The following is a 25,713-nucleotide window of genomic DNA, read 5'->3' as shown; positions in this document are numbered from 1 at the left end:
TGATAGACTAGATTCTTCTCACCAGTCCAATGGTACAAGAAAGTTCTAAAGGACTCATGATGGAAAAGGCTCTCCAAATCCAGAAAAAATAAGTAACTGTGGAATATGGATGCTGATTGGACCATACTATTTCTTTTGTTTTTGGTGCTGTTGGTTTTCTGTTTTGAGGTTTTTCCTTTTTGCTCTGATTCTTCTCTTATAATATGACTAATGCAGAAGTATGCTTAATGTTATTATGTATATATAACCTATATCAGATTACCTGCTTTCAAGGGGAGGGGGGAAGCAAGGGGAGGGAGGGAGAAAAATTGGAAATTGGAAATCTTATATAAACAAATGTTGAAAACTAAAAAAAAAAAGAGTTTCAAGTGGTGTTTTGTAGTTAAGAGAGGAGGAAAAGGGTGTAGTGTTCTTTGAGTGTGGCAGTAAATTAAGTGTCCTTGTCCACAGAAAGGGAGGGGTCATTGGCATTGTGAGGATGGACAGAATGGGGAGGGGGTCAGATTCAGAAGCAGAGTATGACTGGGTAAAGGATATGAGGTGGCAGAAGGAGAACTTGTTCTTGGATGGAGCAGAGGGAGGAGAAAAGGGAGTGAGGGACTCCAACCTCCTGGTCAGGCACTCATTCTTGCTCTACTCTTTTCATTCTCTCTCAGAATCTCATAGTCTTCAGTACAACTTCTTTGCCACATTCCAATCTGATGGACAAGACCCCTCATATTCAGTTCATGGCTACCTAGATGGTGAATCACTCCTTCATTATGACAGCAAGAGCCAGAGGCCAGAGCCTCGGGGCTCTTGGTTACATGGGATTGTGGAGACAGAAGCTTGGAGTAAAGAAAACGGTAATCTGAAGGATTTTGGAGAGAAGTTTTTAAGAACTCTGCGAAATGTCATGGGCCAGAGCAACCTAAGCACTGGTGAGTCTGGGGCTTAGGACAGGTTCTGGATGAGTATGGGATTCACCCTACCTAGAGATTGTGTAGTGTAGTGGGGAGGCTGCTGAACTGAGAGTCAGAGGACCAGGATTTGAATCCCCAGCTCTGTCCCTTACTACTTTTGTTACCTTGGGCAGTTAATTTAACCTTCCTGGGCCTCAGTTTACTCATGGTATAATTGGGGAGATCCCTTCCAGTTCTAAATCTTTGATCCTATGAGGATGGGAGGAGGTGCTTTTCTTTTCCCATCCCTTTGTATAGAATATGTGGGATCATGGGATCTATTGGGGAAAGATTCCTCCAATTAGGTTAAAGGAAGCACAGAACCATGACCAGCCTGTGGTGGGGTATGGGGGTCAGATTCTCATACCCTCCAGGCAATGCTGGGCTGTGAACTCAGTGAAGATGGCAACACTAGAGGATTTTGGAGATATGGCTGTGATGGAGAGACCTTCCTTATCTTCCACCCTGAGACACTCACCTGGGAAGCAGTCCATCCTGCTGCTAGCATTCTAAAGGATGCCTTTGAGAAAGAGCCAAGAGAGATAAAGAACCAGAAAGCAAGAGTGGAAGGAGACTGTTGTCAGCAACTTCGGAGCTACCTGGAAGTTTGGAAGGAGGAAAAAGCAGGTACTGACCTGGGATAGTGGCCCTCACCATCCTTGAAAACCTCTCCCTCTGCCCCTGATCTCCTGCCTGAGGTTTTTTCCTTCCAGTGTAGAGGGTATGAAATCAGTCTTACCTTTGTCTGTTGATAGACTTCCAGCATACATGGGCTAATGTCCTTAGGGACCAGCATAGGTATGGAATTCCTATATGCCTTAGCCTGAAAGTTGTTGTTGTTGATGGTGGTGGCGGGGCTCTCTGTCCCTCAGTAGGAGAGAGTCTATACCTTCACCTCTTCCTTCATTTTGGTCTCTTCCCCACAGTGTTCCCAACACTGAGTGTGACTCAAAACAAGAACCAAGATGGGAAGGTGACTTTGAGGTGTTGGGCTTACAGCTTTTTCCCTTGGGATATCAATATGAATTGGGTGAAGGATGGACGTGCACTGAATCAAAGTGACCAGGAAGGAGGACTCATCCAGCCTAGGGGGGATGGCACCTACCAGACCTGTGTGTCTATAGATGCCCACCCTGAAGAGACTAATTACACTTGCCATGTGGTGCATCAAGGAAGGAACCAAACCACCTCTGTAGCCTTGGGTAAGTAGTGACACAGTCATAAATGAGGGAGGTAGAGCTGGAACCAGAATCCTTGTTGGAAAACTGAGCCTCAGTTTCCACATATATCCAATAAAGGGGTTGGACACAATTATCTCTAGTCCCCTCTCAGTTTTAAGAATACATGAGTGTAAGGAAGTTCCTATTGCCTTCCCCACCATAAAGGCATATGAAAGGGAGCCTTAGTCAGTGTCCTGGCACTATAATAAAGCTCCGAGATCCTCTCTTCAGTGTCCTTTTGACAGTCAAGATTTTATTCAGTCCTATGAGATCCAAAAGTTGATGTAGTAGAAAGTCTACTGACTCTTCTCAGAATCAGGACAGACCTATGGTAGAGGTGCAGGTCTGCCACTTATCATCTTTGTGACCTTGAACTTCCTGAGTCTCAGTTTGTACTTCTGCAAAACAGGAGCAACAGGACTTGCATGATCCACCTCTCATTACTCTCATCAAGGATGTCTCTTCCAGGTCCTGTTCCAGAAGTGCACCAGAAGATGTGTGTCCTGCTTGGTCTGCCTTGTGGTGGTGGTGTTGCTATTCTTGTTGTTCTTGTTTTTGTTGCTGCTGCTGCTGCTATTGCCTGTTTACAAATGAGAGTTTGTAGAAGGGAAAATGTGTCAGATAGAGGGATAGAAGACCCAGCAATATTGTACCCCTTGTATGAGCTATGATGCTAGATTTCTTGATTAATGCAATTACAGATAACTTTGTTAAACTATTCTTTCATTATTAAGAGACTAATGCTACCCTAATTGAGAAATTCTCAAAGTATATGAACAGGCAGAGAGATCTATCAAAAGGCTTTCTAATATAGATATATAGATATAACCTATATCAGATTACCTGCTGTCTAGGGGAAGGGAGAGGGAGGGGAGGGAGGGAGAAAAATCTGAAATTGTAAAGCTTGTATAAACAAAAGTTGAGAACTATCTTTACATGTAACGGAAAAAATAAAATACCTTATATGTAAAATTTTTTTAAAAAGGCTATCTAGGGGGCAGCCAGGTGGCACAGTGGATAGAGCATCGGCCCTGGATTCAGGACTACCTGAATTCAAATTCGGCCTCAGACACTTAACACTTACTAGCTGTGTGACCCTGGGCAAGTCACTTAATCCCAATTGCCTCACTAAAAGAAAACAAACAAACAAACAAAAAAAGGCTATCTAGTCCAGGTGTGAAGTGATGAGTGTCTGCAACAGGGTGGTGGCAGTGTCAGAGGAAAGATGAGGGGAGACCTCATCAGAGAGGTGCTATGCAGTGAGGAATAACAGGCCTTGTGATCTGTTGCATACTGGGGGTGAGAAAGACTGAAGACTTGAGAATGGTCCTTAGGATGGAATTCTGAGTGACTGCGAGGATGGTGGTGCTCTTGCCTGTAATATCAAAGGTAGGAAGAAGGGAGGGTTGTGGATAGGGGAAAATAATGAGCTCAGCTTTGGCCATGTTGAGTTGAAGATATTCACAGAATCCAGTTCTGACATGTACTAGCTGTGTGACCTTGAGCAAGTCATTCTCCCTGTCTAGACCCTATTTTCCTCAATTAAATTAAAGTGAGCATGTTGGACTGAATGGGTTCTGATATCCCTTCAGCTCTGGATCTGCACTCTATGCTCCTCTGAGGCTTCCAACATATCTTGCTTCTTTTGTCAGAGGCTAAGCCTGATGGGAAAGAATAAAGAGAAAGGGGAAGAATCTGAGCAGTCTCATTTTGAGCAGTTCTCTGCTGGCACTACCTAATGTGCTCTTTTCATTAGCATGGTGCTTGGTTTGAAATGGGAACCTTCAGGTTTACACTATAGAATGGTAGACTCCTTGGCTGTGCTGGAAGGGACTTTGAAGGTAAACCAGTCCATCCCTCTGCAGTGCTGGTATTTATAGGGTGCTTTGAGTTTTGTAATTTATCCTCATAACAACCCTGGGAGGTTAAATGCTATCACTTTCAGCCCCATTTTACAAAGGAGGAAACTGAGACAGACAGAGTTTTAGTAACTTGGCCAGGGTCACACAGCTAGTAAGTATCTGAGGCTAGATTTGAATTCAGTTTTCCTGACTGCAGGCACAGTCTTTTATCCACTAGAATAACTAACTTCTCTAGTACTTGAAAAATAATGACATGAAATAATACCACAAAGACAAGTGGGACCCAGATTGTAAAGGCCTTTAAATTCCAGATTAAGAATTTTATATTTTATTATATAGTCAAAGTGAGCCATTGAAACTTTTTTTAGTAGGCAACTGACACAGCCAACCAACCAACCAACCAGTCAATAAGAAATATTAATAGCAACTATTTTCATAGTGGCAAAGAATTAGAAAGTGAAGGGGGTACTCATCAATTGGGAAATCACTCAGCAAGTTATTGCATATTAATGTGATGGAGTATGATTGTGCTATAAGAAATGATGATATTCCCCAATTGAGAAATGGTCAAAGGATATGAACAGGCAATTTTTAGACAAAGAAATCAAGGCTATATATAGTCATATGGAAAAATGCTCTAAATCACTATTTTTTCTTTTTCTTTTTTTTTTTTAGTGAGGCAGTTGGGGTTAAGTGACTTGCCCAGGGTCACACAGCTAGTAAGTGTTAAGTGTCTGAGGCTGGATTTGAATTCAGGTACTCCTGACTCCAGGGCCGGTGCTCTATCCACTGCGCCACCTAGCTGCCCCCTCTAAATCACTATTGATCAGGGAAATACAAATTAAAACATCTCTGAGGTACCACCAGAGTGGCAAATATAATAAAAAAGGAAAAGGTTGGATGTTGTAGGAGCTGTGGGAAAAGTGGTTCTCTAATCCACTGTTGGTGGAGTTGTGAACTGATCCCACCATTCTGAAAAGCAATTTGGAACTATGCCCAAAGGGCTATAAAACTGTGTATACACATTGATCTAGCAATACCACTGCTAGTTTTATATCCCAGAGACATCCAGAAAAGAGAAAAAGACCTATTTGTGCAACAATATTTATAAAAGCTCCTTTTGTAATGGCTAAGAATTGGAAATCAAAGAAATTTACATCACATGTAGAATGGTTAAAAAAAACTATGGTATATGATTATAATTGAATATTATTGTGCTCTAATATATGACAAGGAAGATGATTTCAGAAAGGCCTGGAATGACTTATGTGAACTGATGTGAGCAGAACCAGAAAAATAATGACTTAACTATTCTCAGCAATACAATGATCAAGACAATCCCAAAGGACTAGTGATGAAGTATACTATCCTCCTCCAAAGAAAGAAGTGATATTGAATGAATACAGACTGAAGCATGCTATTTTTAAATTTCATTTTTTCTTTTATTCTAGTTTTATATACAAAATGACTAATATGGCAATGTTTTACATAATTGCATATGTATAACCTATAGCTGATTGCTTACTACCTCAGGGAGGAGGGAGGGGAGGGAAGAAAGGAGGGATAGAATTTGTAACTTGAAACTTTGAATAAAAATGTTTATTTATTTATTTATTTATTTTAGGCAATGGGGGTTAAGTGACTTGCCCATGGTCACACAGCTAGTAAGTGTCAAGTGTCAGATTTGAACTCAGGTACTCCTGAATCCAGGGCCGGTGCTTTAACCACTGCGCCATATAGCTGCCCCCAAAAATGTTTATTATTTTAAAAAAAAGAAATGATGAGCAGGATTCTTTCAGAGAAATCTGGGGAAACTTGAATGAATGAAGCAGAACAAAGAAAGTAATTTATACAATGACAACAGTATCATGAAAACAACAACACTAATGATGAAAAAATGACACCTACTTCCTGGTAGAGAGAGGAAAGCCTCAGAGTTCAGGAGACATATATTTTTGTGTATACACATGCAAGTATCAGTGTGTACTCAATTTGTATATGTGTACATATGCATATACATATGAACATATATAATAAATATGAATGTATATCATACATAATCCTTTTCATTGTAGTCAATTTGATTTGTGTGACTATACATGATTTTGCTCAATGGGGGTGGAGTAAGGACAGAAAGCAGATTTTTCCTGATTGAAATTAATAAAATTGTTTTTAAAAATAAAAAATAATAACGACAGAAGTGATGAGGGCTTGAGAGAGAGGTTTGGATTCAAGGCATATTGGAGAGGTGGAATCAACAAAACTTGGAATATGATTATCTATGAGGAGAAAAGGAAAAGCAAGAGTCAGACATGACTCCCAGGTTCATGATATTCTGTGGGTTAACATGTCCAAAACTAGCTCATGAACCCCCACTGATATATTTATCTAAGAATCAAAGGACCTACTTAGGTCAAAGGAAAAGTATTTCTTGAAATGGTACAGTTAAGAAAAGTAGCAAGAGAGAAAACATGTTACCCATAAATTGGGTGTGCTTCCTCCAACCACCATACTCAGCATCATCTTTAGACAGTAGAAACACACAGTGTTCATAAGTAGAGCATCACATGCATAGGGATCCCTGTGGCAAGGGCACATGTGAGGAAAGACAACTCACACCTTTGATGCTTTAGGGCTGCTCCAATCCCACTGAATTTGTTTGCCCATTCTCTGCCAGATGTGGCACCAGTGTTTACTGCTTTGCTGAAATCTCCATAGACTTTAGCTAAAATCTCAGGGGCTGGGGTTGGTGGGGGTGGGGAATGGGATTTCAGTTCCATGTAGGACATTGTACAGGAACCACGTAGAATGTTTTCTTCCCTCTCCAAGGATCTGAAGATGTGAGAGAAACTTTTTTCTTCTTTGTATAGCCTTGAGTAAAGGTGAACGAATGCCAGGGCATAGTTGTAGGCAAGGAGTGCTGTTGAGAGCCTATATGCCTTCCAGGTCCTGGCTGTAACTAATATAAATAGTGGTGGTTTCCAAAGTTGGGTTTTTTGGGTGCACTTCTATTAATAAAACATTTTGGGGCATGTACCTGCAAGCTATGTATCTTTCTCTTCTTTCCAATAAATAGCAAAACATTAATAGCAAAGAACATGTAACAAGGTCAATGTCCATAGATTAAGGAATAGCCGACAGATTATAGTAAATGAATGTGAAGAAATATTACTGGGCTGGAAGAAACGATGAACATGAAGATGACAGGGATCCTTACATGACTGTTGCAAAGTGAAGTAAGCAGAATATGTAAACGAATACTCACAATTACTAAAAAATGTAAATAGACCTGATAACAACAAATCTGGAATTCAGTATTGTCTAATCATAATGCCTGAGCCTGCTCCTGAACAAGAGCTAAGAGACTGTTCTCTCTCCCTTATTTTCAGAGGTAGGAGACTATGGATGTGCAATCCTGAATATATTACAGGACTTGATGTGATGTATGTTGGTCAGTTTTGCTGAATGGTCTACTTTTAACCTTTCCCTTTTTTCTCCTTTGTTATGAGTGATGGCTCTCTGTGTAGGTATGGGGAATGAATATATTGGGAAGTGAAGGTAACTTAAAAACAAAAGTTTTAATTGCATTTGAAAAAAAACACCTTTAACTTGGAAGAACAGAATCAGTGTGTGTGTGTGTGTGTGTGTGTGTGTGTTTAATACTTAATGACAGAATGACAGTCACAGTCAACAAATTTGGGATGCTTCTGTTCTTGTATAAGAAAAGTACAGAGCATCTTTAAAAAGGTCAATAGCTCTTTTCAGTACTTTGCCAGGAAATAACTTGCAAACCTTTGAGTGGAGAAAATGGTGGCTTCTGCAATATGATGAGAGGAGAAAGGTTTTTGTTTTGGTTTTGCTGGAACACCCAAGATGTATTTGCTTCCTGGTTGTGAGAGAGGCAGGAGAGGCTGCTCCTCAGAACCCCTGCTTTCCAGGGCTCCCAGAGCTGTCTGCTGCCTGAGCTGTGCTTACCACCCTCCTCACTAGATAGCCTGTCCTAGGAGGCCCAGCAGATTACTTGAACAGCAGAACCAGATGTGCCACAGGATGTGCTAGTTCACTTCCTCTGTTGGGCCTGTCCAGGCTTGGCCCCACAGCTTTAGGGTTCTTCCCAGGCCCACAGCAAGCCTCTCACTTGTTCTTAGCTCAGTGGCTGTTCTAGTCAAGGGGGCTGCCTCCACACCCCATGCATTAAGGCAGAAACAAAACAATCTATTTTTCCAGATTGTCAATATCAGCAGCAGAAGGCCCTTAGTCAGTCATTGCCATCCCCAAGAGGTCAGCGATCAAAAGTGAGGCTGTGGTTTTTAGATAACCATGCCCTTGGGGATGAGATTCTCTGACACAGTCCCAACCCCTGGTCTTGGGTCCTTTGTTCATTGGCAGATGCTTCTTCCTTCCAGTCAAGCCCCAGACTCCATTGCTGGGGGTGGGGTAGAGGAAGGCCTTCTGACTGGGGGAAGTGCCATGAGAGTCCCAGCCCAGGGGTGGCTGCTCATGTCTGGGTTTCCTCATGCACACATACCCTTTCCTAGGGTTCAGGAGGTCAGGCCCCACCCATGGGGCAGCCCCAGCAGAACCTCAGTCTTGTTCATCTTCTCAATGACTCCTCTTCTGCTTCCTTGAGCCACTGGGTGAAATTCTGTAGCTGCTGGTTCTTTTGGAGTTGTTGGCCCCTGTCAGGCGTGTCTTTGTGATTGGACAACTGCAGGATGGTCTCCTCAGCCAGCATGTCCAGCTCATCTAATGCCATCAGCACTTTAGCTGTGGAGATGACCAAGCTTTCATGTTTCAGGAAGAAGCCCTCAGTGGTTGTCAGGCCTGTGATGCAGTTCTTGAGCACAGGGCTCCAAGAGGCTCAGAGCAGGGGCCCATTTGGAAGTTGAGCTGCTCCTGGGGGACCTGCAGGACAACTTGGCCCTGCACCTTCATCCCCTCCTTGGGTCTGTTGTCATAAGCATATACAAGAGAGGTGACTTCCAGGGCCAGGTTGTCACAGCAGATATTCTCCTCTTGGTCTTGAGGAAGCATCACCACAAGTTGTTTCTGAACAACTTTAATGCCATCCCGCTGTGAGGAGCCTGCTGTTTTGGGGAAATTTTTTGTTTTGGTAGCATTGAAAAATACATATTTCATAGTGAAATATTTGCTCCCCTGTCACCTCCCTCACACCAGTATCTGAATTTAGAACTCTGCAAATGCTTTTGTAATGTATTGCATATTTCTTCTTCTGTGTTTTTCTTTCTTTCTTTTTTTTTTTTTGCAGGGCAATGAGGGTCAAGTGACTTATCCAGGGTCACACAGCTAGTAAGTGTCAAATGTCTGAGGTCAGATTTGACCTCAGGTCCTCCTGACTCTAGGGCCTGTACTATATCCACTGTGCCACCTAGCTGCCCCCCTTCTGTGTTTTTCAAACAGGTATTTGTTCTTCCTGTGACTTGTTTCAGTAATTTGGGATTCCAGCTAAATTGTTCGTTGTTGAAACCAAGTAGATTATTCTCTCAGATATTCAAATAAATCCATAATCTCACCAATTGGGATGTTTCCACCAATGATCAAGTAATCAATCCATAAGTATTGACACTTAATTTTTTCCTCAATTATTTAGAATTTTATTTTTCCCTCAAATTACATATAAAAACAAATTTAAAGTTGATTTTTAAAACTTTGAGTTCCAAATTCTATTTCTCCCTCCTTCCCTACCCCTCCCTTAAGAACTTAAGCAATTCAAAATAAGTTATATATGTGTAGTCATGCAAAACATTCCCACAGTAATCAGGTAGTGAAACAAAACAGACAGAAAAACTCAAGAAAAAGAAACTTTAAAAAATTCTGCATCAATCTGTATTCAGACACCATAAGTTCTTTCTCTGGAGATGGATTGCCTTTTTCATGAGTCCTTCAGAGCTGTTTTGTGTCACTGTATTGCTAAAAATAGCTAAGTCATTCACAGCTTATCATCTTACAGTACTGCTGTTACTTTGTATACAGTACATTTCACTTTGCATCAGCCTGTGGTAAAAAGCATGCCAGTTTTTAACAGTCGGTTAGTGAATACGAAAAGATGCTCTTCCTTTTCTGTATTGTTGTTAACATATTATTAGTTAGCAATAGTTATTATATTCTGTTATTTTTTACTGTTCCGTCAAAGAAACATTTGGTTTCTTGAGGAATCAAAGGGGGGAATGTGGTAAAAAGTATGCCAGTTTTTGAAGGACCACCCTTTCGGGGAGGAGACCGACAGCCGTGCATGGACTACGCACGCCAGTCCAGCTGCTAAGCACTCCACTTCCGGGGTGCGAGCTTAAAAGGCAAGGAGAGAACGGAAGTGAGATCTCTTTTCGGCTCTCCTTGTTCGCTGGCTGCGCTGCACACACAGACGCTGACGGAGGTTGGACTCAGCTCGCTGTAGCAGCACGTGCTTGACTCGGCTCTCCCTCCTTAAAGGTGGCCTTGGGTTTTTGGTGAGTTTTATATGGAATATAGACTAAACTTAGATTTAAGACTATTTGTTTTGTATTTCTATTTTCCTATCCCTCTAATCAACATCACCTTGTAATTTCCAAACAATAAAAGCTCTAACTAGGGACCAGAGGCTTCTTCCATTTACTAGTCTGGAAGATAAAGAAGGGAAACAGTTAAAAAGGGAGGTTAATGCTCTAGTATCCAATTTTAAATCTCACAAGCCCATGTAAGTCTTTCCAGGTTTTTCTGATAGTATATTGCTCACCATTTCTTATAACAAAATTGTGTTCCATCATTCTCATCCCACAATTTGTTCAGGCATTTTCCAATTGAAGGGCATCTCCTCAATTCTAATTCAACTTTTTATTTTTTTTATCTCTTTTTGGATACAAACCTAGTAGAGGTATTACTAGGCCAAAGAGTATGCATGGTTTTATAGCCACTTGGCCACAGTTCCAAATTGTTCTACAGAATGTTTGAATCAGTTTACAACTTTACCAAGAGTACATTAATGCTTCATTTTCCCCACATCCCCTATAATATTTGTAATTTTCCTCTGCTGTCCTAATATGCAATCCAATTGGTATGAGGTAGTACCCCAGAATTGTTTTGACCTACATATCTCCAATCACAAGTGAATTAGAGCATTTTTTTTTCATATGGCTATAGGTAGCTATGATTATTTCATCTGAAAACTTTATATTTTTTGATCATCTATCAGTTGGGGAATGGCTGTTATTTTAACAAATTTGACTTAGTTCTCTATGTGTTTGAGAAATGAGGCCTGTCAGACAAACTTGCTTCAAATTTTTTTCAGTTACTATTGCTAACCCTATTTCCCTCCATGTAGTGGCACTTAATTGCCCACTACATGCTAGGGGCCAGTGATGTAAAGATAAAAATGAAACTATTTCTTCCCCCAAGGAGCTTGCATTCTTTTTTTTTTTTTTTTTGGTGGGGCTTGACCAAGGTCACACAGCTAGTAAGCATCAAGTATCTGAGGCTGAATTTGAACTCAGGTCCTCCTGAATCCAGGGCTAGTGCTTAATCCACTGCACCACCTAGCTGACCCCTTGCATTCCTTTTCATGGGGAGACTATGTAAATGATATACTGAATATATGTAAAATAAATGTAAGGTAATCTCAGGAGGGAAGACACTAGGAACTGCGACAGGAGGTAGATAGGGAAAGACTTTTTATAGAAGGTGGTGATTGAATTGAGTCTTGAAGGAAAAAGGAGATACTGAGAGTTGTGTGGAAATTTATTTTGATTTGGGGACCCTACCTTTGGGCTGAGATTAAAAAGCCTTAGGCTCTCAGGGTCTTTTCTGTGGGAGGGGGTGGTGCCCCTCCCCCTCCGCTTCAGCTGAGCCAGAAAGCCCCGTGGGCCAGGCTTTGCTCGGCAGGCACGCAGCAGGGGGCATGGGCCCCTGGGTGTGGTCTAGCCTCCCCAGCCACAGCCCTAGTGTGGTGGCCAGATTAGTTTGACTTGTTCGGGGCGCAGGGAGCCCGAGTTTTGAGTGGAGAGAAGAAACATATATACAGGGGAGGAGCCAGAACAGGAGACGGTAGAGGAGGTTGGAGAAATTGAGGAAGTGCTATGATACAGAGAAGGTAGAGATGCTGGGGGTGACAGTATGGTAGTGAGAGAGAAGTTAAAGAGTGAAGCAGGGGGCTATTCATCACTACGATGCATAGAGGGAAGTTAGACAGCAAAGATTAAGCACAAGCCACAGCAGCAGAGAGACACACTGGAAAGCACTCAGGTTGTACATTTTATTTCCCTGTATTCTTAATTTTAAATTGTATCTCATAAATAAACCCTCTGCTGTTAAAATGGAAGAGGCTTCTTAATCTTTTGCTTATCAATTTGGGAGGAGCAAGTGTGGTGGAACTTTATAAACAGCCCATAGGAAATTAATAGCAGTCAGATAGCAAGACAGTCAAAAGCCCCTAGATTAGGTACCCCTGCAGTAAGATTAGTCCCCCAGCCAAATTGGGCCCTGAGTTAGTAAAAATATTTTCATATTTGAATGGCGACCATGGCAGGACTTACGGCCCAATTATAATTTTTTAAAGTTATAATTTTTCATATAAGTCCTGGTATATAATTTTTCCAGATTAGTTATAGTTAATATTTTTTTTACAGTTGAAAGTGAGGAGGGGGAGCAATCCAGCAATGGAGAACAGTCAGCACATGGGGAGAATGCCCTTTAGGCATGGAAGACCAGAGGAGTGTTATTTGTGGGGAACAGAAAAAGGACCAACTTGGTTGACTCGTGGAGTTCAAAAAGGAGAGAACTCTGGGATGGTGGGAAAGGCAAGTTGGTGCCAGGTTGTAAAGGTTCTAAAACTGGATCATAGATTTAGAAGTGGAAGAGCCCTCAGAGGCTGAGTCCAAGCCTTCATCTTAAAGATGAGTAAACTGAGGCATTGAGTGACGTGTCCAGAGGTGCCCAGTTGGTAAATGGTTGTAGTGGGACTTGAATCTGGGTCTTCCTGACTCCAAGTCCAGTGCCCTGTCTCAAACAGAGGGTTTCTATTGGATCCCAGAGGCAACAGGATGTCACTGGAGTCTAGTGAGCAGGGCTTTTTACATGGCCATGGACTTTAGGCACATCACTTTGACAACTTTCAGTCAGTCAGCCAATCAACATTTACCAAACACCTACTATTTGGGGGCACTATACTAAGCCCTGGGGCCACAAAGAGAGAGAAAAGACAGTCTGTGCTCTAGGGGAGCTCATAATCTAATGAGGGAGACAGCATGCACATTTCTATATACAGACAAGCTATGATACCAGAAAAATTGGAAATGACTCACAGATGGAGGACACCAGAATTAAAAGGGATCAAGAAAATCTTTCCCTATTGGTTGGGATTTTAACTGGAAGAAAATCAGGGAAAACAGGAGAAGACACTGGAGAGCAATCTGTGCATTGGGGGCAGCCAGTGAGAATGCCATAGATCTAGACACAGAGAGGAGGCCAGTGTCAGTGGAGCACAAAGCATGGACTGGGGAGGGGAGGATGGGGTTTAAAACTTTAACAATATTGGCAGGTTGTGAAAGGCTTTGAATACTAAATAGAGGAGTTTATACTTGATCTTGGAGGTGATAATGGGCCCATGGAGTTACCTGAATAGTGTTGTGAGAAGATCAGACCTGTGCTTTAGGAAGATCATTTTGACACTATCTGGAGGATGGAGCTGAGTGGGAAGAAACTTGAGGCAAGGAGACCAATGAGGAAGCTATTAAAATAGTCTAGGACAGAAGTAATGGAGGCCTGAGCTAGGGTGGTAGTTGTGTGAATGGAAAGAAGAGGACAGATGTGAGATATGTCATGGAAGGAGAAAAAAGAGGAATGAATGAGGGTGAGGGATTGATGGGGGCACTGAGGAAGCAAACCTCAGGGACTGGAAGCATAGTGATATCCTTGATGGAAATAGGGAAGGTTAGAAGAGGTGTGAGTTAGGAGGAGATATAATGACACCTCCAGTGCAGATAGTGATTCAATCATACCTGCTTAATCTTTTGATTGAATCATTGGTTTAGAGGTCTCAGATTGCTGTTTTTGTTACACTTAAGAGTCCAAGTTATTTTTTTCCATGTTATTTTTTCTATTCTATCTTTTAAAATTATTTTCCATTTATATGTGAATACATTTTTAGCATTTATTTCTACAAAATTTTGAGTGCCAAATTTTTCTCCCTATTTCTTCCCTTCTCCTTTTCCTAAAATGGTAAGCAATTTGACATAGGTTATATATGTGCAATAATGTAAAACTTATTTCCTTATTAGTACTAGTACAAGGGAAAAAACACCAAAAAATATTGAATGAAAAGAGTATGCTTCTATCTACCTTCACACTCCATAGTTCTTTCTCTGGATGTGAATTGCATTTTCCATTATGGGTCCTTTGTAATTTTCTTGGAACATTGTATTTTTGAGAAGAGTTAAGTCATTCATAGTTGACCATCACATAGTAGTGTTGTTTTTTTTACCGTATACAAGGTTTTCTTGGTTGTGCTTATTTCACTTTGTATCAAGTCATAAAGTCTCTCCAGGTTTTTCTGAAATCTACTTGCTCATGATTTCTTATAGCACAATAGTATTCTATTACATTCATATACCACAGCTTTGTTAAGCCATCCCCCAACTGATGGTTATCCCCCTCAATTTCTTTTTTGTTTTTGTTTTGCGGGGCAAAGGGGATTAAGTGACTTGCCCAGGGTCACACAGCTAGTAAGTGTCAAGTGTCTGAGGCCGGATTTGAACTCAGGTCCTCCTGAATCCAGGGCCTGTGCTTTATCCACTGCGCCACCTAGCTGCCCCCTGCTCTAAATATTTTTGTTCATGTAGGTCTTTCTACCTTTTTATGATCTCTTTGGGAGTTAGACCTAATAGTGGTATTGCTGGATCAAAGCTATGCACAGTTTGGTTTCTCTTTAGGCACAGTTCCAAATTGTTCTCCAGAATGGTTGGATCAGTTCACTACTCCAGCAACAGTGCATTAGTGTCCCAGTTTTCTCACATCTTCTGCAACAACTTTCATTTTCTTTTTCTGTCACAGTAGCCAATCTAATAGGAGTGAGTTGGTACCACAGAGTCCTTTTAATTTGCATATCTCTAAACAAAAGTGATTTAGAGCATTTCTTTATAGGATTATAGATAGCTTTCATTGCTTGGCCTGAAAACTGCCTGTTTATATCCTTTGACTATCAGTTCTCTCTATATTTGAGAAATGAGGCCTTTATCAGAGATACTTGTAAAGATTTTTTCTCAGATTTGTTTTTCTTCCAATCTTAGTTGCATCAGTTTTGTTTGTGCAAAAACATTTTAATTTGATAGGATCAAAATACTTTATATTTTATAATGCTCTTGCTAGTTTGGTGACCATTTCTTTCCTTCTCTATATTTCTTACACTGTTCTTTTTCTCCTAATATGCTTATGGCATCATCCTTTATGTCTAAATCTTGTACCATTTTGACCTTATCTTGGCCTACAATGTAAAATGTTGGGCTCTACTTAGTCTCAGCGTTATTGTTTTTAGTCACCCCAGCAGTTTTTTGTCAAATAATGGGTTCTTACCCCAGAGATTGGGGTCTTAGGGTTTATGAAGCACTGGCTTAAGAGCCCACATTATTGGAACACTGTTCCTAGCCTAAATGCTTCCTACTAGAGATCTAGGGGTGGGAGTTGGGTCTAGGAATGGGATTAGGGATATGCAGAAATAAGTGGTTGAAAAATTTCCCAAACAATTTAGGAAAACATGACTAGAGAGAAAGTAATTTTACATGTTTTTCATAGAGGGACCGATTTTCTTTAGATCCAACCTGCTTTCTTCTGTCTCTTGGCCACATGCTAATTGGCATGGCTAGTATAAGGCTTTTGGGGAGAGAGAAGGTTTTCTTCTACTGGGCCTTAAGAACAAAGAAAGGAATAGAACAGAAATTATCTTACACCAATTGTAGAAAGATGAGAGAACTTAATAGACAGAAAGAGGAAAGAAATCTAAATTAGGTATTTTCTTACTTATTTGGTGTGGGGGGGAAGAGCACTACACTGGATATGCAAGAGACTTTGACATACTGTACTGCACCAACTGCCTTTGTGACCTTAGGCAAGTCAGAGGCCTCTGTTTCCTTTTCTGTAAAAGGAGGGGGTTGTTCTAGATGATCTCTTGAGCTTTTCCAGCTTCCACATTTCTGTTTCCTCTTCCTTGGAAAGGGAGGAGTGGGAGCCAGAAAGAAGTCATGGATGAATAATGTGGCAAAGACCTTTTAAGGACAGGACACATGTTGAATTTGAATTGATTTTTTAGAACCCACCTCAAATGCTGTCTCCTCCAGGAAGCCTTCTCTGATCCTTGTCCCCAGTCAGTGTAATTATCAGTTTTTCTCTCTGCTTTACAACTCTCAAAAACATATTCATTATGGGCAGTTAGGCAGCTTCCTGGTCTCCATAGTCAGTGAATATCCTAAGTGTGACTGATGTCAGAGAACATGGAGTTGGGCATCTCACTGTATAGCTGAGGCAATTAAGGCCCAGTGAGATGAGGTGAATGGCCCAAAGTCATACTGTTAGCTGGTGGCAGGACTAGGCCTAGAACCTGGGTGTCCTGGCTGTCTGGCCAGTGACTTTTCCACAATAAAACCTGCCTGAATAACAGTCCCCCTTTTCATGGTGGTGTTTTGTCCCTAATGTGGAGAGAGGTATGACTATTTTAGAGAAAATCCTTAGTTTGCTGGTTCCTGATCGATCCGGTGAGAGGCATGAAGTGGACTGTGTCATTTCCCTGGTATCATTCAGGCTGGGAATCTGGAAAAGCAGGGTGGGGTTTCTTGGACAAGCTAGGCTGGGACAAGAAAGCAACCATCTTCAACTCAAGTTGCTCTGTGTGAGAGTTGGACTCAGTAGTTAATGATTGCCAGGGTATGATGGGCTAGACGGGGTATGATGACCTTAACCTCTTCTAACTCTCCTCCTTCTCCCCCCCCATGCTCAACCCCAGGTTCAGTTTCCTGTTTCTGTGTTTACTTCCTGGACCCAACATTCTTTTTGCATTAGAGACAAAGCAAAATTAAACCTCTCCCAAAAAGTCTTCTCTGGTGACTTCAACTGCAGTATTTACTGCTTTTCTTCGAGTAACTCTTTTTTTAGTTCAAAAATCTTCTAAACCTAGAAACAATTAAATACATTGCAATTCACTGATACAATTTTATAAATTGTGCTTGACATATAAACTTTATTATGTACCATTTGCTTTGCTTAAATGTTACATTGGCTAACAAATAGTGAGTGACCTGTTTGTGTTTGTCTATCCCTTTTAAACCCATATTCACTATTTCTCTGGATTTTATTTATTTCATTAATTTTTATATACTTGTAGTCAGCTGTTTTTTTTTTTTAATTTTCTTTTTATTTTATAGTGAGGCAATTGGGGTTAAGTGACTTGCCCAAGGTCACACAGCTAGTAAGTATCAAGTGTCTGAGGCCAGATTTGAACTCGGGTACTCCTGAATCCAGGGCTGGTTCTCTATCCACTGCGCCACCTAGCTGTCCCCGTAGTCAGCTGTTTTTATCCAGTGTCTCAGAGAGAAGTCAGAAGCCATGCCCTTCATTTTACAGAGGAGGAAATTGAAGCCTAAGGACTTGTGGAAGTATACTGAGTCCCCCACCCCTTCATCATCTCCTTAGTCTAGATATTACAGCGCACAATATCCTTGTTCTTGTTGTTTGGTCTATTTGATCTAAAGACTCGTCCCCCTTGTCATCTCCTAGTGCTGACAAAAGCTTTCTAGTTCCATGTAATATCCCTGGATTTCTTTCAGGCCTTCAATATTCTCCTTCTTCACCTCTACCTAGTAGTTTCCCTGGCTTCCTTCAAGACTCAGCATCTGTCTTCCCTTTTGTAGGTGGCCTTTCCCTATCTCTCCTGACCTCCGTAACATACCCTAGTCTCACACACACACACACACACACACACACACACACCCACCCTTCTTTCTGTGACTACCTCCCACATACAATGTGTATATCTTACATGAACTGTGATGATTAAAAAGTTGAGATACATGGTTTCTGGGCAATTTAATAATTTGTTTAATAAAGCCAGCAGGCTATTAATAAAAGCATGTTCCCTTGGCCATCTCTCTCAGGAGATAGAAAATCATAGTGTCAGGGTTCAAGGTTCATATACCCTTGAAACAATAAGTGGTCAGTGGGGCCTAGAGTGGACCCCTGCATGGAGAGATTTCTTCACTCAGTTCACCCTCTGCCTTGGATTATCATTAAAAATAATCTATCCCTTCTTTGATGCAGTGAGGGACAGTTGCATGAATGCATCTCTAATCACTAGTGATCTAAAGCATTGTTTTTATATCACTATAGATTGCTGTGATATCTTTTTCTGAAAACTGTTGTTCACATTGTTTGACCATCTATTGATTGAGGATTGACTAATATGCTTGTAAATTTGACTCAGTTCTCTATATATTTGAGACAGGAGATCTTTATAGGAGACACTTGTTGCAAACATTTCCCCCCACCTTTCTGCTTTCCTTCTCATCCTGGTTGAATTGGTTTTGTTTGTGCAAAACCTTTTAAATTTAACATAAAGAAAAAAATAATTAACATAAGCAAAACCATCAATTTTACAATCCTGTAATTCTCTCTTTTTTGGTCATAAATTCTTCCTTTATCTATAGTTCTGATAGGTAAACGGTTCCATCCTCCCCCAATTTGCCCATAGTATCACCCTTTGTGTCCAAATCATAAATCCATGTTGCCCTTATCTCGGTGTAGTGTGAGGTGTTGTTCTATATCTAGTTTGTGCTGAACTGCTTTCCAGTTTTCCCAGCTGTTTTTGTCAAAGAGTGACTTCTTGTCCCCAAAATTTGGGTCTTTGGGTTAATTAAACACTACATGATTCTGGTCATTTTCTACTGTGTATTGTGGACCTAATCTGTTCCAGTGATCCACTACTCTATTTCTTAGCCAGTACCAGAATATTTTGATGATTATCACTTTATAATACAGTTTGAAATCTATTATAGCCAGGTCGCCTTTACTCATTAAAAAAATAATAATAATTCCCTTGATACTTTTGATCTTTTCTTTTTCCAGATGGATTTTATGATGATTTTTTTCTAGTTCTATAACATAATTCTTTGGTAGTTTGATTGGTATGAGTGAACAAGTAAATTGGTTTAGGTGAAATTGTCATTTTCATTACATTGGCTTGTCCTACTCATGGGTAATTACTATTTTCCTAATTGACTAGATCTGACTTTATTTGTGTGTGAAGTGTTTTGTAACTGTTCACAAAGTTCCTGGGTGTGACTTGGAAAGTAGACTCCCGAATATTGTTAGCAGTTGTTTTAAGTGGAATTTCTCTATCTCTCGCTGCTGGACTTTCTTGGTAATCTATAGGAATACTGTGATTGTTGTGGGTTAATGTAAATTCTCGAATTTTATTGAAGCTGTGAATCATTTCCTGTTTTTTTTTTTTTTTTTTTTTTTAATAACTAACTGTGCCTCATATTCACTATTCCTGGGAGGTGTAGGACCGTTCCACACCCAACAGATATCCAGGCTCAGTAGCAAGCTAGGGAGGGACAGGTCCGTGTTGCATTTAAGTTTACAGCTGGGACACAAAAGCCAGACAGCCTTGTTGAACCTGCCGCTTAACTTGCCGGCTTTGTAAGGAGAAAAGATGGCATCAAAAGGACTCCCGCGGTACAGCCTCTTCCTCTTCATGTCGTGCGTGCTGCTCTTCGCTAATGCCCGTGAGTGAGACCGCGATCCCCTCCTCCCCGTCCCCCGAGTAGACTCGGACCACATCCCCTGGCCTCTGCCCCTACCCGCGCCACAGACTCGCCAACCGCGCGCCGCGTCTTTCCTCTTTTTAGGAATGTCATCCAGTCGCTCAGCAGGGAGTCGATTCGTGCTTGTTTGATTCTCTGGCTTACGAGTTCTTGCCGTGATCCCTGTGTCCCATCGCTCATGAGTGGCCGCCACCCCAGTACCTGTGCTCGGTGTGGTCACCAGTTCTCTTCCCTTGCTGAAGCTCGCCCGACCGCTGTGCGGCGCGCCGCGCCCCCCTCCCCCCTCCCCCCCCCCCCCTTGCCCCTGCCGCGCGAGCCCATGTGCATTCGCTCTTGTATTTGCTATGTCTACCCCTACCCCGTCCCTTTCTCGAACCTGGCAAGTCCCTGGAGAGTTTGAAACAAAACTGGCGGGGGGGGGGGGGGGGGGGAGAAGGGCAAGAAAAAGGAAAAGCGCAAAAGCGCCGTCTAGCACCCTAGGGTCCTAGCACTCTCTCCCTAATTCCTTCTCCACTACCCCCCACCCCCCGCCTTGTTTGTCCCTTAATTTCTTTCCTCCTTTGGTTTCTTTCACCTTCACTCCTATCCACAAACATCTTTTTGCTGATTTTCCGAGTTGGGACCCGAGAAATACCCGGAGGCGTCGCGCCTGCGGGTCGTGGGGTGAAAGTTCAGCTGCACCCCAGAGCTCCAGGGAGAAGCCTAGAATCTGTAAAGAGTGTCCTCACTTGGGTGAGGTGCCGGGGCTAAGCTGCGCTAATTGGGCCTGGACCTTGGGGAGGCGGGGAAGGCTGCTGCAGGAGCTCGCGGGTGGGCCTGTGACTTCAAGTTTGCCTCCTCTAGGGGATTACTGTTGGCGCTGCCACAGTGGTGGTGTAATGCGCTCTTCTGGGTAGGAAAGCAAGACTGCACGGAGTGGAGTCAGAGCCCAGCCAGCAGGCGTAGGTGCAGGACAGATGCAGCAAAGCTGCTTTAGGCAGTTCTTAGCACAGGGTCAGGCCCATAGGAGGTCCTTAATCCAAATTGAGTGGTTATAGATGCTTTTACTCTGTCAGCCAGTTGGCACAGTGGATAGAGGGCTAGAGCTGGAGTCAGGAAGACCTGAGTGCAAGACTTTACTCACACAATTAGTAGCTGTGTGACCCTGGGCAAGCCACTTGACCTCTCTGTCTTCCTTAGTTTCCTCATCTGTAAAATGGAGATGATAATATCATGTAGCCCAGAGGATCCTTGTGAGGATTAAATGAGATTTGCTTTGCAAACCTTAAAACACTATATAGATGCTATATAGACCCATCTCAAAGCCTTGACTTAGAGTTTCTGATTTGAGAAATTGGATTCAATATCCGTCATTCTACAACCAACACATATAATTTACTGGGTGTATAAATACAAAGAATTTTTAAAAAATTTCTCTTTACAACAAAGTAATTTTCTAATAGGACTACTTATAAACTATATACAACATAAATATAAAGTTAATGAACACATATGCCTACTCAAAATAGTGAAATGCAAAATAATACCCACTTGCAGAAGAGATCAGAGAAGTGGTTTAGTTTAGGGACTTAGGGGCTGGTAGATGAGAGCAGCAGAGCATGTAGGTCATAGTGGACTGCTGAGTGGCATTAGGAGTTAAGAGAAGGAAGGGCTGGAATGGGTACTGGCTCCTGTTTCTGGGCAGGTGTTGGCTGTAGGTGGGTGGAAAGAGAGCGAGGGCATCAGAGAGGGTTGGAGGATCTCAGCCAATGATTCTGTTTCCAAATCTCAAATCAGAGTTTCAAGTGGTGGTCTGTAGTTGAGAGAAGAAAAGGGTGCAATGTTCTTTGAGTGTGGCAGTAAGTTATGTATCCTTGTCCATGAAAAGGGAAGAATCATTGGGATTGTGATGATGGAGGGAATGGGGAGGGGGTCAGATTTAGAAGCCGAGTATGGCTGGGTAAAGGATCTGAAGTGGCAGAGGGAGAACTTCAGGCCAGCTTGGTGAAGACTTGTTCTTGGATGGAGCAGAGTGGGGAGAATAGGGAGTGAGGGACTCCAACCTCCTGGTCAGGCATTCATTCCTGCTCTGCTCTTTTCTTTCTCTCTCAGAATCTCATAGTCTTCAGTACAACTTCTTTGCCACATTCCAATCTGATGGACAAGACCCCCCATATTCAGTTCATGTCTACCTAGATGGTGAATCACTCCTTCATTATGACAGCAAGAGCCAGAGGCCAGAGCCTCGGGGCACTTGGTTACATGGGATTGTGGAGACAGAAGCTTGGAGTAAAGAAAACGGTAATCTGAAGGATTTTGGAGAGAAGTTTTTAAGAACTCTGCGAAATGTCATGGGCCAGAGCAACCTAAGCACTGGTGAGTCTGGGGCTTAGGACAGGTTCTGGATGAGTGTAGGATTCACCCTACCTAGAGATTGTGTAGTGTAGTGGGGAGGCTGCTGAGTTGGAAGTCAGAGGACCAGGATTTGAATCTCTAGCTCTATGCCTTACTACTTGTGACACCCTGGGCCATTGATTTAACCTTCCTGGGCCTCAGTTTGCTCATGGTATAATTGGGGAGATCCCTTCCAGTTCTAAATCTTTGATCCCATGAGCGGGGGGGGGTGCTTTTCTTTTCCCGTCCCTTTGTAGAGAGTATGTGGGATCATGGGATCTATTGGGGAAAGATTCTTTCAATTAGGTAAAAGGAATCACAGAACCATGACCAGCCTGTGCTGGGGTATGGGGGTCAGGTTCTCACACCCTCCAGGCAATGCTGGGCTGTGAACTTGGTGAAGATGGCAACACTAGAGGATTTTGGAGATATGGCTGTGATGGAAAGGACTTCCTCATCTTCCACGCTGAGACACTCACCTGGGAAGCAGTCCATCCTGCTGCTAGCATTCTAAAGGATGCCTTTGAGAAAGAGCCAAGAGAGACAAAAAACCAAAAAGCAAAAGTGGAAGGAGACTGTCGTCAACAACTTTGGAGCTACCTGGAAGTTTGGAAGGAGGAAAAAGAAGGTACTGATCTGTGATAGTGGCCCTCACAGCCATCCCCCCCCCTCCCCCGCCATCCCTTGAAAAGTCCTCCCTCTGCCCCTGATCTCCTCCTGAGCTTTCTCTCTTCCAGTGTAGTTGGTAGGAAACCAGCCCTACGTTTGTCTACCCCCAGCTGCCATGGGAGTAGACAAATCTCTTTTGGGACCAGCCTGGATATAGCTCACATACTCTTGTCCTTTCGATGTCGGGATGCTTGGATAGTGGAGTTCCTATATGCCCTAAGCTTAAAGTTGTTGTTGTTGATCGTGGTGTGGGGACTCTCTATGTAGGAGAGAGACTATACCTTCACCTCTTCCTTCAATTTGGTCTCTTCCTTACAGTGTACCCTTCACTAAATGTGACTCAAAAGAAGAACCAAGATGGGAGGGTCACTCTGAGGTGTTGGGCTTACAGTTTTTTCCCTCGGGACATCAAGATGACCTGGCTGCAGGATGGACATGTACTGAACCAAATGGACCAGGAAAAAGTAATCATCCTGCCTAGTGGAGATGGCACCTACCAGAGCTCATTGTCTATAGATGTCTACCCTGAAGACTCTAATTACACTTGCCATGTGGAGCATCAAGGAAGGAACCAAACCACCTCTGAAGCCTTGGGTAAGTAGTGACACAATCATAATGAAGAGGGAGGTATAGAGCCAGGATCCTTTTTGGAAACTGAGCCTCAGTTTCTACATATAGCCAGGGAAGGGCATGCGCCCAAATATCTCTGGTCCCTTCCCAGTTTTAGGAGTACATGAGTGGCACAGCTAGGTGGCACAGTGGATAAAACAATGGCCTTGGATTCAGGAGGACCTAAGTTCAAATCCAGCCTCAGACACTTGACACTTACTAGCTGTGTGACCCTGGACAAGTCACTTAACCCTCATTGCCCTGCCCCCCCCCCAAATGAAGTCTTGGGGCAGCTAGGTGGTGCAGTGGATAGAGCACTGGCCCTGGATTCCGGAGGACCTGAGTTCAAATCCAGCCTCAGACACTTGACACTTACTAGCTGTGTGACCCTGGATAAGTCATTTAACCCCAATTGCCTCACCAAAAAAAAAAAAAAAGAGTACATGAGTGGCAGATAGAGCACCGGCCCTGGATTCAGGAGGACCTGAGTTCAAATCTGGCCTCAGACACTTGATACTTACTAGCTGTGTGACCCTGGGCAAGTCACTTAACCCTCACTACCCTGCAAAAAAAAAAAAAAAGAGTACATGAGTGTAAGGTAGCTCCTATTGGCTTCCCCACCATAAAGTGTCTATGAAAGGGAGCCTTAGTCAGTGTCCTGACACCACAACAAAGCTCCAAGATCCTCCCTTTAGTATCCCCCACCCTGGGGGGTCAAGATTTTATGAATAAGGTGATATATCCAAAAGGTGATATAGTAGAAAGTTTCCTGAGTCTTTTCAGAATCAGGACAGACCTAACAAAGGTACAGGTCTGTCATCATCTTTGTGACCTCGAACTTCCTGAGTCTCAGTTTGTACTTCTGTACAAACAGGGGCAACAGGACTTACATGACCCACCTCTCAGGCTGATTGTGAAGGAAATTCTTTTTCCACCTTAAAAGTGTTACAGAAATGTGAGCTATTACTCTCATCAAGTATGTCTCTTCTGGGTCCTGTTTCAGAGGTGCAGCAGAAGATGTGTGTCTTGCCTGGTCTGCCTTATGGTGGTGTTGTTGCTATTTTTCTTGTTGCTGCTGCTGCTATTGCCTGTGTAAAAGTGAGAGCTTGGAGAAGGAAAAATGTGCCATGTAAAAGAGAGAAGCACCAGCAGAATGGCATCAGTGTGTGAGCTATTACACAGGACCTTTTGATTAATGCAACTCCAGATAACTTTGTTCAGCTACTCTTTCATCATTAAGAGACTGATGCTGGTCAGGAGAAGAAGAAAACATTTTCATCAGTTACATTGATGATGTCTTGGGCAGGGGCCAGAAAGAAGAGGAATTACCTTAAAACCTTCCCATTTGCAGACTATAGTGGTTCTATCAAGATCTCCATGAGATGGGGACAACTAAGTGGCACCCTCATTGCCATGCAAAAAAACCCAACCGAACAAAAACCACTACCTAAGCAATCAGACTCACAATTTATACAGGCCAACCAAATGGAAGAAGAATTCTCCTACCCTTGCTCTGGGTTCTATGTCCAGATCTTCAGTTTTAAGATGCCAAACTTCTAGGTATTCTTATTGAAGTGTTCTACTTGTAGAGCATCTTTTTTTTTCTAAAAAAAAAAAAGACAATTCAACATCAATTATACAGTAGTCTTTTTTATTTTTTCAAAAATAATTTTAAACATTTTTATTTAAAGTTTTGAATTCCAAATTCTATCCCTTCTTCCCTCCCTTCTTCCCCCCACCCCAAGACACTAAGCAATCAGGTATATGTTATATATGTGCAATTATGTAAACTGCTTTCACATTAGTCATTTTGTATAAGACTGGAACAAAAGAAAAAAATGAAAGAAAGAAAGTGAAAAATATCTTTCAGTCTGTACTCAATAAATGTCAGTTATTTGTCTAGAGGTGGATAGTATGCTTCATCATTAGTCCTTTGGGATTGTCTTGGATCACTGTATTGCTGAGAATAGCTAAGTCCTTCACAATTTTTCATCAAACAATACTGCTGTTACTGTCTATACTGTTCTCCTGGTTCTGTTCACTTCCCTATACATCAATTCATGTAAGTCTTTTCAGGTTTTTCTGGAATCATCTTGCTTATCAATTCTAATAGCACAATAATATTCCATTACAACCATATGCCACAGCTTATTCAGTCATTTCCTAATTGATTGGCATCCCTTTGATTTCCAATTCTTAGCTACCCTAAAAAGAACTGTTATAAATATTTTCATACACATAG

At 42.2% G+C, this 25,713-nt stretch overlaps 1 protein-coding gene across 1 annotated transcript in view; it reads left to right on the top strand.

The window, feature by feature from the left end:
• Positions 1 to 25,101, top strand: part of LOC122749976 (major histocompatibility complex class I-related gene protein-like) — a 35,214-nt gene extending 10,113 nt beyond the window's left edge. Inside the window, exons 3-9 of the mRNA XM_043996600.1 lie at positions 657 to 920; positions 1,299 to 1,568; positions 1,868 to 2,143; positions 21,912 to 22,175; positions 22,552 to 22,821; positions 23,181 to 23,456; positions 24,475 to 25,101. Of these exons, the coding sequence (XP_043852535.1) occupies positions 657 to 920; positions 1,299 to 1,568; positions 1,868 to 2,143; positions 21,912 to 22,175; positions 22,552 to 22,821; positions 23,181 to 23,456; positions 24,475 to 24,641 (1,787 nt within the window). The 3' untranslated portion in view covers positions 24,642 to 25,101. The remainder of the gene's footprint in view (positions 1 to 656; positions 921 to 1,298; positions 1,569 to 1,867; positions 2,144 to 21,911; positions 22,176 to 22,551; positions 22,822 to 23,180; positions 23,457 to 24,474) is intronic.
• The last annotated feature ends 612 nt before the right edge of the window (positions 25,102 to 25,713 follow it).

The sequence above is a fragment of the Dromiciops gliroides genome, chromosome 3, assembly GCF_019393635.1.
Source record: "Dromiciops gliroides isolate mDroGli1 chromosome 3, mDroGli1.pri, whole genome shotgun sequence".
Classification (NCBI taxonomy): domain Eukaryota; kingdom Metazoa; phylum Chordata; class Mammalia; order Microbiotheria; family Microbiotheriidae; genus Dromiciops; species Dromiciops gliroides.
The sequence above is the reverse complement of the archived record's forward strand: the minus strand, read 5'-3'. Positions and strand labels throughout refer to the sequence as shown.